This window comes from Camelus bactrianus, chromosome 4, assembly GCF_048773025.1.
Source record: "Camelus bactrianus isolate YW-2024 breed Bactrian camel chromosome 4, ASM4877302v1, whole genome shotgun sequence".
Lineage (NCBI taxonomy): Eukaryota > Metazoa > Chordata > Mammalia > Artiodactyla > Camelidae > Camelus > Camelus bactrianus.
In genome coordinates, this window is record NC_133542.1 from 45,664,905 (window position 1) to 45,682,128 (window position 17,224).

General features: G+C 50.8%; 2 protein-coding genes across 5 annotated transcripts in view; one reads left to right on the forward strand and one right to left on the reverse strand.

The window, feature by feature from the left end:
• RUSC2 (RUN and SH3 domain containing 2) overlaps nt 1-14,577 on the forward strand; it is a 51,504-nt gene extending 36,927 nt beyond the window's left edge. For all 3 annotated transcript variants that reach the window (XM_010952830.2, XM_045515183.2, XM_010952829.3), the window contains exons 2-12: nt 1,725-3,818; nt 8,434-9,063; nt 9,272-9,457; nt 9,620-9,760; nt 10,894-10,970; nt 11,186-11,360; nt 11,453-11,558; nt 12,262-12,308; nt 12,740-13,547; nt 13,654-13,791; nt 13,876-14,577. In XM_010952830.2, coding sequence (XP_010951132.2) covers nt 1,793-3,818; nt 8,434-9,063; nt 9,272-9,457; nt 9,620-9,760; nt 10,894-10,970; nt 11,186-11,360; nt 11,453-11,558; nt 12,262-12,308; nt 12,740-13,547; nt 13,654-13,791; nt 13,876-14,077 — 4,536 coding nt within the window. In that variant the 5' untranslated portion in view covers nt 1,725-1,792 and the 3' untranslated portion in view covers nt 14,078-14,577. The remainder of the gene's footprint in view (nt 1-1,724; nt 3,819-8,433; nt 9,064-9,271; nt 9,458-9,619; nt 9,761-10,893; nt 10,971-11,185; nt 11,361-11,452; nt 11,559-12,261; nt 12,309-12,739; nt 13,548-13,653; nt 13,792-13,875) is intronic.
• On the reverse strand, nt 14,512-16,633 carry CIMIP2B (ciliary microtubule inner protein 2B). 2 transcript variants are annotated; one of them, XM_010952828.3, is made up of 6 exons: nt 16,503-16,633; nt 15,884-16,107; nt 15,583-15,797; nt 15,328-15,379; nt 15,048-15,245; nt 14,512-14,771 (listed from the first exon to the last, which is right to left on the reverse strand). In XM_010952828.3, the coding sequence occupies exons 1-6, from the start codon at nt 16,562-16,564 to the stop codon at nt 14,683-14,685; spliced, it is 840 nt and encodes a 279-aa protein (XP_010951130.2). In that variant the 5' UTR covers nt 16,565-16,633; the 3' UTR covers nt 14,512-14,682. The 2 variants fall into 2 exon arrangements, with proteins under 2 accessions (XP_010951130.2, XP_010951129.2); XM_010952827.3 differs by having other exon boundaries at nt 14,512-14,789.
• Nucleotides 16,634-17,224: the final 591 nt, after the last annotated feature.

Consider the following 17,224-nt stretch of genomic DNA (forward strand, 5'->3'; position numbering starts at 1 on the left):
TTTCTTCTGTAACTTTTAACCTTGTAGCTCAGTTTAGCCTCTGTAGTTTTGCCTTTCTGCATTATCTACTTATTATCCCAGTCAACATACAAAGGCTTAGAAATCCAACAAAGTCCTCTCTGAAAGGAAAGGAGGAAGAAAGATGGTAAATACTTGCTTTTTAAATTTTAATGTAATTTAACTTAACACAAATAATTATATTTTAATACTGTGTCCCTTGCACATGTACTTATTAGCCATTTGAATTTTTTCTTTTCTGTATTGCCTGTTCGTGTCTTTGAGCATGTGTGCTTGTCCAGCTCTTTACTGTACTCCACGTGAAGAGCTATGGTCCTGTGATCTAAATGAGTTAAACTTTTAAAAATTGGTGGTATAAGGGTTCAACTAAATGATGGAGAACTTAAGCAATGGGGGTTTATAGTCATGGTAGGTAGAAGGAGAATGACAGGAATGAAGAGGGAAAGAAGAAATGAATGAATTGGGAGAAAATATGAGAAGTCTGAGCAAATGAAGATTTTTGGGACCTGAACTCGGTAGCACAGGAGACTAGAAGTTGAGGTGGCCATTCGGCCGCAGTCCAGCCAATGGACCAGAGACACTCAGAATGGGCTCTGTGTAGAGAGCTTGACCTTAATCCATCACAGGTAAGACTGGGAAGAGAGGGCTTTTTAGAGGACCCCTGTAGTGAAGGTTCTGGCTAAAACTGGGCAGAATTGGGTCACTTCAGAAGATCTATACCCTGAGCTAGATAAATATTAAGAATGTATTATGCCTTATGTTTGCCAAACCTTATCTGATGTTGTGCCAGAGTGATGCAAAAAAGATAAAAACAGACCTCTACCTGGGGGAGGGTATAGCTCAGTGGTGGAGTGTGAGCTTAGCATGCACAGGGTCCTAGGTTCATTCCCCAGCACCTCCATTAAGAAAAAAAACATTAAAATAAATAAATAAACCAAATGCCCCCACCCCCAGAAAAAAAACCAGACCCCTACCCCATTGAGAAGGAATAAGCTGGCATCAGCCATGCTTGCAGTCTGATGCCTAACTCAGTCTCTCCATTCAAGAACCTCCTATACAGTGGTAGGGAGAATGAGGATCCTTAGCCCACAGCCATCAGAGAGGGATAGGTGTTTTGGAGCTCAGAGGAGGAGAAGAGGGGTCCAAGATGACATAGGCATCAAATGATATAGTACATTAAAAATTACTTTTCTTTCAAAATTATAGCTTATTGCTATGCATACATGATATCTTATTTGTGATTTTCCCCCTCATCTGTAAACTTGCGTGCTGTAGCTGTGTCTAAGGCATCTCTGTATCCCCTCAGTGCCTAGCATCCTTTCAAATATCCTAGATATTTTTTTTTTAGTTATGTCATTATTCGTACTTTTTTATACTCAGGACTAGTCATTGTTTACTACTAAGAAAGAGAAGGAGAAAGTACTGTCCCTGAGATCCCCAGACCTTCAGATGTGGCATTAAAAGGGGCCTGGCCTTTTGTTGCAAGTGAATGCATGGCGAACTTAAAATGAAGGGGGAACTCAAAGCCAGACCTAGACCTGTGCAATGCAGACAGTGCTCTGTCAGGCTGTGTTACCCAGCTCCATCTTGACTTTGAGTCTTTTCTCCTCTTGAGCTTTTCTCCATCTGAAAATGATATGGGGAAGGGCATGTCCCTGGCTTCAGGGAGGTGACATTAGGTTCCCTTTCTTTCCCTCTCTTTCCAGGTGCCAAGCTCTCCTGATGAAATGTGTTCTGCCCCTCTGGGCTCCGGGGGCAGTGTCTGGTGCTGTTGATGCCCTTGTTCGAACTTTCCAGAATGGATAGTCCCCCAAAGCTGACTGGAGAGACCCTCATCGTCCACCACATCCCCCTGGTGCACTGTCAAGTCCCAGACAGGCAGTGCTGTGGAGGGGCAAGTGGAGGTGGTGGGAGCACGAGACCCAACCCCTTCTGCCCATCCGAGCTGGGCATCACCCAGCCTGATCAAGACCTAGGACAAGCTGACTCCCTGCTGTACAACAGTCTGCACTCTGCTCCAGGGGGATCTGCGCGACCTGCAGGAAGCACCAAGAGTAGGGGTCGGGATGGAAGAGGCCCCGGGGCCCCTAAACGACACAACCCCTTCTTGCTGCCGGAGGATGTGGCTGAGCCAGGACTTGGTGACCCATATGATGACAGCATTGGTTATAGTGCCACCCAGCAGTCCTTCCACCTGCATGGGGCGGGCCAACCCCCCTTCCATCTATCCTCTTTTCAGTTGCCACCACCTGGCCCCAGAGTGGGCAGGCCATGGGGGGCAACACGTAGTCGGGCCGGAGTGGTGGAGGGGCAGGAACAGGAGCCTGTGACCACCTTGGATACCCAGCCGTGCAGCACAAGCCACTGCTGCCGGCTAGAGCTGGAAGCAGAGACCATGGAGTTGGATGAGTGTGGGGGACCTGGTGGCAGTGGCAGTGGGGGTGGAGCCAGTGATACCTCTGGCTTTTCCTTTGACCAGGAATGGAAGCTCAGTTCAGATGAATCCCCAAGGAACCCCAGGTGCTCAGGCTCAGGACCCAAGCACTGCCGCTGCAGTAGCACATCCAGTCAATCCGAGGCAGCTGACCAGTCCATGGGCTATGTGAGTGACTCCTCCTGCAACAGCTCAGATGGTGTGCTGGTCACCTTCAGCACCCTCTACAACAAGATGCGTGGCAACTCCCGTGTCAATCTCAACTCTGCCCCACAATCTTGCAGTGACTCTTCCTTCTGCAGCCACTCAGACCCTGGCGCCTTCTACCTGGACCTGCAACCCTCCCCAGCTGAGTCTAAGATGTCTTATGAGTCCCACCACCGTGACAGTGGAGGAAGGGAAGGTGGCTATGGTTGTCCTCATGCCTCATCTCCTGAGCTTGATGCCAACTGCAACTCCTACCGCCCACACTGTGAGCCCTGCCCAGCTGTGGCTGACCTCACAGCCTGCTTCCAGAGCCAGGCCCGTCTGGTTGTGGCCACACAGAATTACTATAAACTTGTCACCTGTGATCTGTCCTCCCAATCATCCCCAAGCCCAGCTGGCTCTTCTATCACAAGCTGCTCTGAGGAACACACCAAAATAAGTCCTGCGCCAGGCCCTGGCCCAGACCCGGGTCCTAGCCAGCCCTCTGAGTATTACCTATTCCAGAAGCCAGAAGTCCAGCCAGAGGAACAAGAAGTGGGTTCTGCCATGGAAGCAGCAGCTCCCGTGGGCCCCACTGTGATCGAGGGGCAAGTGTACACTAACACTTCACCTCCCAACCTTAGCACTGGACGTCAGCGCTCTCGAAGCTATGACCGCAGCCTGGAGCGCAGCCCTGCTGTCCGCCTAGGCTCACTGGAACGCATGTTGAGTTGCCCGGTGCGCCTGAGTGAGGGCCCTGCGGCCCTGACTGGGCCTAGCTCCCCACCTAGGCGGGTCACCTCCTTTGCTGAACTCGCCAAGGGCCGGAAGAAAGCTGCAGGCTCTGGCTCCCCCCCACTTCGAGTGAGCGTTGGGGACTCCTCCCAGGAGTTCACACCCATCCAAGAAGCCCAGCAAGATAGGGTGGGCCCACTGGATGAGGGCACTCGCTGTAGCCATAGCCTACCACCCATGCCCTTGGGGCCAGGCATGGACCAGGTTGGCCCAGAGCCGTGGTCCACCCAGGTCTGTCAGGGCCCCCAGTCCAGTGAGGTGCCACCTGCTGGCCTCAGAGCTGCTGGGCAGGGCCCCGCGGCCTCGCTGATGGATCCAGGGCCTGCTATCCCAGGGAGCCCAGCCAACAGCCATACCCAGAGGGATGCAAGAGCTAGAGCTGACGGTAAGGAACCTAGAGGCTGGAGAATACCAGGATGTATGTGTGGCCTCCTCAGTGACAGGGCCTTGCCAGCTACCCCACCCATACCGCTAGCGGTTCCTCAGCCTAGGTCAGTCATCTTTCCAGTGCAGAGCACGTCCTACAGTTGTAATAGGGGGAAGGAGGATAGAGAATAAAAAATACACTGAGGAGGTAAAATCAACACGACTTAGAGACTGATATATTGGAAAAGTAAGTACTCAGAAAATTGTGATTCTAAACCTGGATGACTGGAAAGATGACGATACCTGGGTAGGGACTGCAGACACAGAAATAGATTTACTGAAAAAGGAATAAGATGTGAGTTCAGTTTTGTACATTTAGGAATTTGTGATGTTTCAGGGACATTATTCAACAAGCAAACCACACTGAGTGTCAGTGAGTTCATTCTTTGATCAGTGATTGTAGTCACTCTTCAAAGAACCTGAGACCTGACACTTGACCTTTTAGCCTTCTAGACCAGCTCTTTCCCTATTAGTTTACTATGCTTAAGTAATTATTTTATAAAGGCTCTGTCTGTGTTAAGTGGGTGCTGGTGATAGATGAGAGGGACACTCTCTGCCCTCAAGGAATTCCAACTAAGGTTGGAAACCAGAAAGGAAACATAGTTAAAATGCAGAGATGGCAGTGTATAGTGTACTGGTCTATGAGAGGGATATCTCAACAGACCAGAATGTCAGAGAAAGGGTGCTAACACAGTTTACATTTAAGCACAGTCTAGAAAAATGATTAGGAGTAAGTTTTGTGGAGACTTATTGTAAGAACATTCTAGGCTCATACAATACTCTATACAAAGGCACAGAATATCTTGATGCTTTCCCAAAACTGCAAATAATTTAGTATACCCATAGTGGGATGTGGATGGAAGCACTGAAGAATTCTAATCAGTGAAGTGGCATTTTTTAATTTTTAACAGCTTAGTGGCATGTTTTGATTTGCATTTTAGATCACTGGTTGTTTGGGTGGAAGGTGGGATTAGAAAGGATGTCTCTCTGGAGGTCAGGAGACCACCATGATCAGAGAGTCTTTGGAATAAAAGTGATGGCTGAAGCTGTGAGTAGATGAGAGCATCCAGGGAGAATGTGTAGAGTTATAAAGGGAGCAAGGGCAGAGTCCTGGGGAGACAGTGATTTAAGGGTGAGCAGAGCAACACTCAAAGGAGACTGAGAAGAATTAGCCAGGAAAATAGAGGGTAAAGAAAAACCAGGAGAGAATGAAGTCACAGGAACCAAAGGAGGAGAGTTTCCAAAAGAGTTTCAGTAAATGAGTTCTGAACAGAAGTCACTAGAATTAAGGCTGAAAATCCCCAAAGCAGCATTTGGAAGTGGCAAAGGCAGAAGCCAGATCTCAGGGGGTTTGGAAAGAAAGAGGAGATATAGCAGGGGAGAGGGAGGTAAGGGGGAATTTGCTGTGCTGTAGCCTGAGGTTGGGTCTCTTGGCTTATCAAAGGAAGGGGGTTAAAAAACCATAAATGGTATTATTATCTCTGCTGTTAGGGAGATCACAGTCCACAGAAGACTTCATACTCCTAAACATACACAGAGGAGCGGCCCTTGGGGCAGGGATGCAAAGAGTGTCTTTAGGAAAGAAGGGGATCAGAAACAGCAGGGATTGGCCAGAGTCCTTTGGAACCCACTGTCTTCTGAGACTGCAGTGTCTGGTGGGAACAGGGGATGCTATGGCTGGCACTCACGGCAAGGACAATCCTGGCAGAGATAGGAGGAGAAGCCAAAGTGCTTTTGCTATCAGATAAAACTTTTCACATCGAGATGGTGTTCTGTTCCATAAGTCTCCAGTGACCTACCACAGGGCTCTTCCCTTGATTCTGTATGACTGTTTTTTAAATCAAAAAATGAGTGACAATTTAATGAATTCATTAATGAGAAAAGAAGCTGATGTCTCTTTGAGATCCTTAGCAGCAGAATCAAGATTCAAAAGGATTTTACCAAATCTGGAAAGAACGTTTTGTTCTTTCAGGGACCAGTGTGAACTTTGATATGTAAGCTGTACTTGAGTTGATTTGGCATACTTAGTTGATTGCAAACTCAGAATGAGTCAGCAGTTTGGACTTCCAAAAAGTTAAAATGACTGGATTCATTTATGGACTCAGAAGAGAGTTGTTGATAGTCCCCTCATTCCTCTGATCCAGTTAGTGCTCACCTGGAAGTCGTGGGCACTCCATCTTAAGAAACTGAGGGACTGAGGCTGTGTCACCTACAGAAGAACAGACTTGGGTGAATATGGTCTCTATCTCCAATTTTTCTGAAGGGCTGTCACATAGTAAATGAAAAAACTTATTCTCGGTATTCCCTGAGGGTAGGACTGAGACCCACTCCCTAATAGCCCTCCCAACCCCCAGTTTTGCTCCTCTGCCTCACACCTATCCTGAGAATACTTAACAGGGAGGAATTTTTAAGGAGTAGGAATAAATAGTCTAATTCAAACATAATATATAGGGGTAATAATAAAGCTGGGGTTGGGAGGGCCTATTCTGAGAGCCAGCATCAACTCAGTCTTGAAATTTGATATTTAAGTAAGTGGAGAAATTAAAGACGTTCCCGTGTGCTTAAAGTCAGGAATGGGGCGGAAAGAGTGGTGTCAATACGATGACAAATGTGGACGTTTGAGGGGAAAGCAGCTAATTTGTAGCAGATGTTGACACCTACCTGCCTGAGGGTACTAGACTTTATATTTTATGGGCCATAGAGCCACAGAAAATAAAGTGTTTAAAAATTGGTATTTAAGGAAAGTAAGCTGGTATATGTAAGAAGATTTGGATGCAGTGAGACTATACTGAACCAAGGGTAACAGTGAAGATTCATTCATTTAACACATCTTTATTCAGTACCTACCATGCTCCAGAGTCTGTTCTAGGCACTGGGGATACAGCAGTGAACAGTTTAAAAATCTCTGCTTTTCTGGGGCACTTTTGGGGAGTAATGGATGATAAATAAGATAATTTCTGATAGTGAAAAGTGGCTAAAAGAAATAAAACTGGGTAATGAGAGTAGGACTTGCCAGAGGGTTGAGATTGTCAGAGAAGGTCTTGATGAGGAGGTGATGCTTGAACTAATGCCTGAATGATGAGCCGATTTCAGGCAGAAGGACAGGCGGGTGCAAAAGGCCCCTAGATGTCAATGAACTTGTCATGTTTAAGGACAGAAGAAAGTATGGCTGGAGCAATAGTGAGCAAGGGAGAATGACACAGGTTGTTCTCTAAGCACTGACTGGGAATGACAGGAGGGTATAGTGTGGAAATGTCCCCTGAGAGTGGTTCTGAAACACCTCCCTCGTGGGGTTGTGGTCACCATCCCCTTAAGACTCACTGAAGTAAATAAATGGGGAAAGACGAGCAATAGGAAAATCCAGCCTGGTACCATTTCATGTGTAGTGCAGTGTGGTAAAGAGAACATTAGCCCCAAAGTCAGACTCTGGCTTAGGCAGAATTCTAGCTCGGCTGCTTCCTAATTGTGTGACCTTGGACAAATGACTTAATTTCTAAATTTCCAATACCCAAGTCTTTCAAGTCAGGATACTACTTCCTGCCTCAGACCTGTATGAGCCCTAGGTGCCTGTGAGCCACACCCAGGGTTTTAGGTGGTATAGATGCTTATAGCGCCACCTTGTGTTCATCCAGATGTTCACTGTGTGCAGTGTTTGATTTGGAAGCACCACCCATACACAGAGTCGTCCTCTGTGCAGTGTTGCAGAGTTTTGTGTTTAGTGCTGAGACCCATGTTTTGAGGAACACTGACCAGAAGATTGGGTGAAAGAACAGGGGAGGACCAGTCTCGGGGAACACACCTCTTGTAGAGGGAGAAGATGTGGACTCTGGGGCTTCAACACCAGGGTCATGAAAGAGTGGGAGTTGGGTGGATAGGGAGGCTGATTCTGGCTGCAAGTAAAGAAATAATTTTATTATGGTTAGATTTGGTAAGAATGCAGTGTGTCAGCTCGAGGGGAGACGGAACGATGGGCGAAAGTTTGAAGTAAATCGGTAAATCAACATCTTGACCCTGAAAATATGTGACTCTGACTCCAAGTCTTTAAACCTTAGAAATAAAGCAGATGGTAATTCTGCCATTCACAGAGATGGAAGTCATCAGGAGAATGAATAAGGTGTTTTTAAATGGCAAATTTTAAATGAAAGCAGAACCCAAAGCAAAATAATCCAGAGATCAAGAGGAAAGTTGGGGCTAAAGCCGTGGATTCAAGAGTCATCTGTGTGTGACTGTCTGAACGTGACCAGTGCAGGGAAGGAGGTGTAAAGTTAAACATAAGAATTGAGCCATAGTATACACCCATCTTTTAAGTCAGGAAAATGAAGAAGGGCTGAACAGCCAAGAAATACAAGACAGTTGAGTATCATAAAAACACTGGGGAAAGTTTTACAAAAGACAGGAGGGACAGTGTCAATTCCACAAACTTGGATTACCCCATCCCATTCAATTCCTGTCACCCAGGTCCTGCCCGTGTCTTCCCCTTTCCCCAGTAAGCATCATCTCCTGTCTGCTTCTTTGCTTCCTCTCATGCTGGTTTCAGTGTTTGTCTGATTCCTTCTCCATCCCTGTTGCCGCAGGAGGTGGTGCTGAGAACCGACCAGTCCTTCGCTACAGCAAGGAGCAGAGGCCAACCACGCTGCCCATCCAGCCCTTCGTGTTCCAGCATCACTTCCCCAAACAGTTGGCCAAGGCCCGGGCTCTCCACGGCCTTTCCCAGCTCTACAGCCTCTCAGGCTGCAACCGCGCACAGCAGCCTGCTCCCCTGGCTGCCTCCACTGCTCAAGTCCCAGCCCCAGTACCTTCAGGGGAGTCACAGGCACCCGCCAACAGAGGTGCCAAGAAAGCTGGGCCTGAGCCAGAAACCTCACGGCCATCACCCCTGGGCAGCTACTCCCCCATCCGGAGTGCTGGCCCCTTTGGGCCCAGCACCGACTCTTCTGCCTCCACTTCGTGCTCCCCTCCCCCAGAGCAGGCCACAGCCACAGAAAGCCCACCTCCATGGAGCCACTCCTGTCCTCCTGCTGTCCGGCCTGCCACCTCCCAGCAGCCACAGAAGGAGGATCAGAAGATACTGACCTTGGCTGAGTATCGACTCCATGGAACAGGAAGTTTGCCTCCTCTGGGCTCCTGGAGATCTAGCCTCAGCCGAGCAGAGAGCCTGGCCCGGGGAGGTGGTGAAGGCAGCATGGCTTCCAGGCCCAGTAATGGTACGAGGTTCACTGCCTGCCCCCCAGCCCCACCCCAAGCACGTTAGAATGGTTTCTTATACTCCAGCTTGGGGTCAGAGGTTAAAATGTTTGCAGCTGTGGATAACATCCCAACTCTTATGTTTTATATGGGCCCACAGGGCGGGTATGAAATGCTGTCTCCTGCTGACTATTTCTTGTCTCTTCTGCTAATCTGTTCTGCTTTCAGCCAATCATCTATCTCCTCAAGCACTCAAGTGGCGGGAATACAGAAGGAAGAACCCTCTAGGGCCACCTGGTTTGTCAGGGAGCCTAGACCGAAGGCCACAGGAAGCTCGGCTGGCCCGAAGGAACCCCATCTTTGAGTTCCCTGGCTCCCTCAGTGCTGCTGGCCATCTGAACTGTCGGCTGAATGGTGTGTGGGCCAGGTCCCCAGTAAACCCAGGGCAGGCTCTGCCACAGCCGGGAAGAGCTAGAGAAGGGGTCAATCCCAAAAGAACATGTCTCACAGGGTATGAGGCACAGAACCAAGCTGCAAATCTTAGTTGCTTAGGATTGATTTTTCTCTCCTTTTCAGGTCAAATAGTGAAGCCGTTACCACTGACCTGCCCTGACTTCCAAGACCCCTTTTCCTTGACTGAGAAGCCTCCAGCTGAATTTTGTCTGTCTCCAGATGGCAACTCAGAGGCCATTTCCATTGACCTGCTTCAGAAAAAAGGTGAATATTACCCCTAGCTCAGGCCAGGAATTCTGCTGTCACTACCTATTTGTGCCTGTTGTCTTACCATCTAGCCCTTCAGAGTATTTTCCGAACCTAGAACTCCAAGTGCTGGGAAGGAAGTAAAGAGCACAGGCACTTGGGCAAGAGGCAAGAGTCTGTGTGCTGTGGATCGTGAGTATGTGCCAGTGAGCATGGGTCATTTATCAGATGCTTAAGAATCAGGCTTCAGTCTCTTCTGTCAGGGAGCTCAGTGTAGTGAGGGGGACTGCCGTGGCATAAATAAATGCTCATGTGCTATACTGAGGGAGCTCAGGTACTGCAGGGCCCAACAGCTTGGGTAAGCGTGATGGTAACATCTAGCAAGTTAAGGACTGACAAGGAACCAGTCTACTTAGCGGAGCTGTTTCAGTGAGATGGTGGAGAAAGATTGAGCATAACTGTGGGCCAAAGAGAAGGAGCCTGTGAAAGGGAGAAAGATGAAGCTAAAGCCCCTTGTGGAGGCAGAGTGGGAGACTCAGAGCTTAGGGAGAGGGAAGAACGTTGGGCAAGAAGGGAAATACCCACCTTCCTCCCAGATGGAAAGGGAGTGAGAGAGGGAAGATGGGATGGAGGAGTGATGTAATATTATTCTGTCTTTTGGATGGAGAGGGAGGTTGAATTCATGACCAGTGGCCTCTGTTCTCTGTGTGAAGGGCTTGAGAAGAGGAATGAAGGGCTGGCCTGGCAACCTGAGAGCATAGCAGAGGGTGCTGCAAGGCACCCAGCAGAGAAGTACCCTTGCCCAGCACTGGTGTGAGTGGCTCTGGACTTTCTGCAGCAGCCACAAATAGCCTGGTTTCTCAGAGTGGAGAGGACAGATAGACTAATTCAGGTTTGGGGTAGGAGGGCAAGGAAGTGAGGACATTGAGTGTCATGACGATGGAATCATTAAGGTGGGTCCAGGCAGGCAGGTGACAACAGGAGGGGCTTGAGAACTGGGAAGAAACAGGAAGAGGCCAGGCCTGGTGCCTGTGCAGGGACAGAGAGAGAGAAAGAGCATGTGGAGGCCCTTCCCTCTCCCCACTGAGGGCCCAGTCCCAGCTGAGCTGCCCAGGGGCTTGGTTAAGAACTGTCACATCAAATTCTTGCAGGGCTGGTGAAAGCCGTTAACACTGCTGTGGACCTCATTGTGGCCCATTTTGGCACAAGCCGGGATCCTGGGGTGAAGGTAAGCAAGAAACTGTGGCGAGCTGAGCTCTACCCTGCTGACCCTCGCCTATTCTGTGCTACCACCTTCCCTTGCCCCCCTTCATCTAGAACTCAGAGTTGGGTACTTAGGGATGGGGATCATAAGAGAAGCACCATGAAGACTGACCAAGAGGGTCAGAGAGGACCAAGGTCAGGCTCCAAATGATTCCCTGTACTTCCCTACCACATCCATAGGCAAAGCTGGGGAATAGTTCTGTGAGCCCCAACGTTGGCCACCTGGTTCTGAAGTACTTGTGTCCTGCGGTCCGGGCGGTGCTGGAGGACGGTCTCAAGGCCTTTGTGCTAGACGTCATCATCGGACAACGTAAGAACATGCCGTGGAGTGTGGTTGAGGCTTCCACACAGCTAGGTAAGTGCTGGGTGGCAAAATGGGTACCCCAGGCTGAATTTTTAAGGTTCCAGAGATTGGGTTTGTGACCTCCAACTCTGGCTTCCTCCCAGGCCCATCCACCAAGGTCTTGCATGGCCTGTACAATAAAGTCAGCCAGTTCCCAGAGCTCACCAGTCATACCATGCGCTTCAACGCCTTCATCCTCGGCCTGCTCAAGTGAGTGTGGAAATCTGCAAACCAGCAGCCCTCTCCCCTGGCTAGGCCGCCTCTGAAGAACCGACTCCCTAGACTGAGTCAGAAAGGGTAGATCTGCAGGATCTGTGGCCAGGGCCCAGGCTCACTGTCTCCCCACTCACTCCAGCCTCTCTCAGTAGGTCACTGGTTTCCCACCAGACCCATGACCCTCTAGCACTGATCACCAACATGGTCTTCTGCTTTTACAAAGTCATAATCTGGCTTATTTGGAAATTAATCTGGTTCTCAGTTTCTATGGATATTGTAACCCTGATCCTCTCAGTTCCAGCACTGCTTCCAAATCTTGCTTGACCCAGTCCACCATAGGACCCACGTCATAGTATTCTTCTTTCTCAAGTGTAGGCGGAGGTCATCCCACTTGGGTCCTGAGCTAACCCTGTATTCTCACTCAGTAGCTGCCCTGACTTCTTGGGTCATGTGAAGCCAATTCTATTCTAAGAGGAAGTGACTGGCTTGTGAATCACATGTTCACGCCTTCCCTCTATCCCCACTGACTTTTCATAACTGTATTACGTGAAATTAACTGGCTAGCATCCCTGCCGTAGAAGGGAGATGTTCTCCTATACCCCTGCCCAATGTCTGACCCCCATGTCTGTCTCCTTTGTACCTTATCATCTGGCTATATCTGCATAAGACTAAAGTCTCTTCACCTATCTCCCTACAGCATCCGGTCCTTGGAGTTCTGGTTTAATCACCTCTATAACCACGAAGGTAATGCTTAGAACCCTGCTCTGTCTTGCAAACTGAATATAGGCCAGACCTCAGAGGATCAAAAGAGGGAGGCACAGCTGTCTTTTCAGATGCTAAATGGGGGGAGGAGAACCACACAAGCTTTCATCTTCAAAGCTTGGGCTTCTTACCCAAGTCCATTCCCAGCTTCTGCTTGTGTTAGAGCCTTAGAGCCAGCTGGATACTCAAGCAGTCTGGAAGTCAGAGCGGCCAGGAACCTCAACACCTCTGAATTTGAGGCTGCCACTTGAGGTTGTGGAGTTCGTGCACTGTTTACATCTGAGTGTCACAGGGCACAGCCTTTGCAGCAGTATGCAGTGGCTCTGCCCAGGTTGCCTTTCAGTCCCCTCTCCCAGACCTGTGCAAGCCTCTGCTTCTCTGTGTGGCTCAGTCCCTCTCTCTTTCTCCCCTAGATATCATCCAGGCCCACTATCAGCCCTGGGGTTTCTTGAATGCAGCGCATACGGTGTGCCCTGGCCTGTTTGAGGAGCTGCTGCTGCTGCTACAGCCCCTGGCCCTCCTGCCCTTCAGCCTGGACCTGCTGTTCCAGCACCGGCTGCTGCAAAGTGGGCAGCAGCAGCGGCAGCACAAGGAACTGCTGCGGGTGTCCCAGGACCTGCTGCTGTCCGCCCACTCAACACTGCAGCTGGCCCGGTCCCGGGGCCAGGAGGGCCCTGGAGACATGGACAGGGCAGCCCATGGGGAGCGGGTGAAGGGTGTGGGTGCCCCAGAAGGTGGAGAAGATGAGGAGGAAGAGGAGGAGACAGAGGCATCTGGGAGCTTAGGGCGTGGCAGGTGGTCCCGCAGCGGGCAGGCTGGCTGGTGGTACCAGCTCATGCAGAGCTCCCAGGTCTACATTGATGGCTCCACTGAGGTTTCTAGGTTCCCCCGTGGGGGCAGCAGTAACAGCAATGGCAGCAGCAGTGAGAAAAAGAAAGCAGGAGGTGGGGGGCCACCCCCCCGAGAGGGAGTCGTGGAGGGAGCTGAGGCCTGCCCTGCCCCTGAGGAGACCCTTGGCCGGGACAAGGGCTGGCCCTTCTGGATGGGGAGCCCCCCTGATTCCGTACTGGCTGAGCTGAGGCGCAGTCGGGAGAGGGAGGGCTCCACTGCTCCCCCAGCAGAAGGTGAGGAAGGAGCCTCAGAGCCTTCACCTGGGGGCATCAAGTGGGGACACCTCTTTGGGTCCCGAAAGGCTCAGCGGGAGGCCCGGCCTACAAACAGGTGAGAGACAACCCATGGTGTGGACAGGGCGGTGGGGAGCGGGTTGGGGGAACCTGATCTAAGTCAAGGCACAGACAGAGCCAGAGCCCCTGCTGCTGTCCTCTAGGCTACCCTCGGACTGGCTGAGCCTGGACAAGTCCGTGCTCCAATTAGTGGCACAAACAGTGGGTGCCCGCCGGGAGCCAGAGTCCAAGGAGAACCTACAGGAGCCACTCTCTCCAACCCTGCCTTCTAAGACTCCTTGGTGAGCCCTGGGACACAAAAGGACTTGGGGGCTGGGTTTGGCTTTGGGTGGGGTTTCTCTGACCTCCATTTGTTGTTTCCACAGCGAGGTGAAGGCACTGTGCCACCATCTGGCCACGGGCCCTGGACAGCTGAGCTTCCACAAGGGAGATCTCCTGCGAGTGCTGGGGCCAGCAGGAGGAGACTGGCTGCGCTGCAGCCGTGGCCCTGACACTGGACTGGTGCCTCTGGCCTATGTGACTTTGACCCCAACTCCAAGTCCAACCCCTGGAAGCAGCCAAAACTGAGGCCCTGTGCATGCTGGTAGCCTCGGGGACCCTTACAACCCCCAGACTCTTAGCCTGAGAGCCCTTCCTGAGCCCTCCGGCTTGGCTACAGAAAATAGCCCAAGAGCTGGGGGCCACATATCCCTGTGCTCAGTATTAATTACTCCCCCTTAACTGTCCCAGTGACCTCGTCCAAACCTCCACCCAGGAAAGGAGGGAAGGGATGCAGCACTGGGCTGCCAGAATTTCCCTGGCCCATGTGGGCCAGCCCTTCCATGGGTACAGACAGGTGCACCCCTGTGGAGGGAGATGACCAGAAGGCCCATTTGCAGGGTTCCCTAGGCCAGGTGGTAAGGAGGATGGGTGACAGTACTGGGGCCAGTTCTCTAAGCCCCCAGCTGTAAATAGGCTGTGGCCAGTGCCTGGTGGTCAGAAGAGGGAGGAGGAGCCCAGGCTTCTGTTTATGTATTTATTTATTTATTTATTACACCTATTAATAAAAAAGGTGCTCGGCCTCCAAACCATTTTCTTTTTGTGCCTCCTCCCACCCTCCAGCCCACCTTTCTTCCTTCTGAAAGGATAGCTGAGAGGATGAAAAGGGAAGAGAGAACTTGAAGTCCAGGTACCTATGTCAGGAGCTGCTTCTGGAGGGTGCTGAGACCCAGAGCATCATGGGTGAGATGCCCATATGTGCGGCCGAACTGGAACTTATATCCTGTGTGGTCAGGAGAGTCTGTCATTTGTAACCAGAGGCATAGGGAAGTTGTTTATTTCTCAGCCAATTGCCTAGAACCTCCAAGTTGCCCTACAAAATCTGGTCCTGACTGCCCACTGTGAGCTATGTCTGTTTCCTTTCCTGCCCAATGATAAGGCTGAACCATAGGATACAGGGTCCCCCCATATCTACTAGTTCAAACCCCACAAACCACCTCCACCTATCACACACACAAATATTCCAGTCCCCAAAGCCTCCCTCTGGGGCTATCCTCACCTGGCACGTAGCCTCCATATTTAGGTAAAAGACCCAGATTCTGAGAGTAGGTCCTGGAAAGTGGTGGGAGATGTTTAGGATCCTTCTGGGATCTGCCCGGTGACTTCATCTGTTCAAATTCCTGCAGTGCCTGGTTGCTAAGCACAGGAAAGCTGGAGCCGAAGAGGAAGCGAGCACGGGGCACATAACCAGTGAAGCCTGGGGGTGGGGGTAGTGGATACAAAGTCAGGACCTCCTGGGCACCTCCCCACATCTTTGGTCATAACCCACTTCCTCTCACCTGACATGAAGAACTTGCGAGGATCTCTGTCATCCATGGAATAAGGGGAAGCCTTATGAGACAAGTTGATAGAAGAAAAACACGGCTATCAAATTCAGCCTCTAGGCTGTAACTCAAGCTCCCAGGGAGGTGAAGCTGGCAGTCCAGCCCACACCCCCTGTACCCACAGCCCGCTACCTCCAGGCCAGGCCACACAGAGGTAAGGCTCCCCACTCCCACCCCACCTACTCCCCACCTCCGCCTTCTCGGTCTCACTTGTTCCACCTCCTGCCCTGGTTCTGGGTCCTTTGCCTCCAGCTCTGGCTCCGAATTTGGCTCTTGGTCTTTCTCCACATCTTTTTCTCCCTTGGTTTCCTTTGGCAGCTCCTGATTCCCTTTTCCTGCATACCACTGAGCAAAATCGTTCAGAGCTTCAGCCCAAACCTGGCTGCAGTTCTTGGCAAAGATGAACTGTGCCTGGGGTACAAAACCTGGGTGGGTAGGGGCAAGGAAGATTTGTTAGTGTTTGGGACCCATGTTCTGTATTGGGGGTACCTGTTCATGCCTGTGTGCATACCTGTGTACCCAGGGACCATGCTGGAGCTGAGCCTTTCATGCCCACGCCTGACAGGCAGGCTTCTCCTGGGAACCTCGGGAGATCTTGGAGGCCGAATAGGAGGCAGAAGTGTGCGGTGGGCAGGGGGCCAGGCTAGGCCAGGAGAGCCTCGAAGTAGTTGACCAGTCATCTGCCCATAGGTCTGGCCCATGCTGAACCGAAGTAGTGGGCAGTGTCCCGTGTACCTGTAGCACAAGTCTCACCCACTCACCTCCAGAATCTCCCTGCCTCACCATCCCCAGAGACAGAAGCAAAGACCTCTGAAGCCCTGATCTTTTCTGGACTCAACTGTGTAAATATTTGGAGCAGGCATTTCTTAGTTGTCTGTCTGAGTTTTCAACCCTTCCCTTCTGCTGTTGCCCTATTACCATGGAGAACACAACAGAAAGCTTCATGGCAGTCCTGACTACTACTGCTCCCTTGCTTTTCCTTTTCCATCCAACATCATAGATACTCCAGCCCTAGGCCTCCCATACCAGTATGTCCACTTGGCCCCCCAGGTTGAGGTGGCACAAGTCCTGTATCCTTATTCCCCTATTCCCAGAAGCAAGTGGGGCTGTGCTCTGGGTAGAAGTCTTACCCTGGGATATAATGAGGGTTCTGAGGGTTCAGCCCCGGTATGAAGGTGCTGGCCATAGCCATGAGAACCAGGCAGTTCCTTTTGTTTCTCTTTGAGCTGAGCCTCTGGGCTGTGTGTACTGACTGTGTCCAGGGCTGTGGGGCTGAGTCAGAGGCAGGAGGCGGGGCCCAGGGAGGAGAGGGGAGGGGGCACTAGTGTGATGATTGCCAGGGCCAAGGCTGGCAGAACCGGAGAGCAGAGGCTCACTGGTCTGTCTACTCCAGAACAAATGCAGTCCTGCCACATGGGGGCAGTGAGAAGGCTGAGTACAGCTTCCCCACTCCAGGACCAGAGGAAGCCCAGAAGTGGGAGGAGAGAGAGCAAAAGCTGATAGGTCCATTGAGCTCTGTCTCTAAAGAGGACCCGTTCTTCTTAAGCCCCAGTCTGAGGATCTGCCTGAGGAGATGTGGATTCTACTCTTTGTGAGTCTTGGTTGAAGGTGATGGAGTTCCTAGGAAAGCCCAGAGGGGAGGAACCTAGAGACCTCTAGCCAGTGACAGTTTATTTTCTATAATATAATTTGACAGGAATGACTTTGTCATCCAGATCATCATCCACTCAACAAATATGTGTTGCTCTTCCAGGCACACTCTACAGTGGCAGAAATTACTCTTATGTTGGAGTCAGAAAAGCTAAGCTCCACGTGACTAGGGGCAAGTCATTTAGTATCTCTGAACCGTACT

Coding starts and splice junctions, on each gene's coding strand:
- CIMIP2B (XM_010952827.3), bottom strand. CDS start 16,564: ATGGCTATGGCCAGCACCTTCATACCGGGGCTGAACCCTCAGAACCCT. Junction 16,108..16,502: donor AACCCTCATTATATCCCAGG/GTAAGACTTCTA, acceptor CTTGTGCTACAG/GTACACGGGACACTGCCCAC. Junction 15,246..15,327: donor TCGCAAGTTCTTCATGTCAG/GTGAGAGGAAGT, acceptor CCCCACCCCCAG/GCTTCACTGGTTATGTGCCC.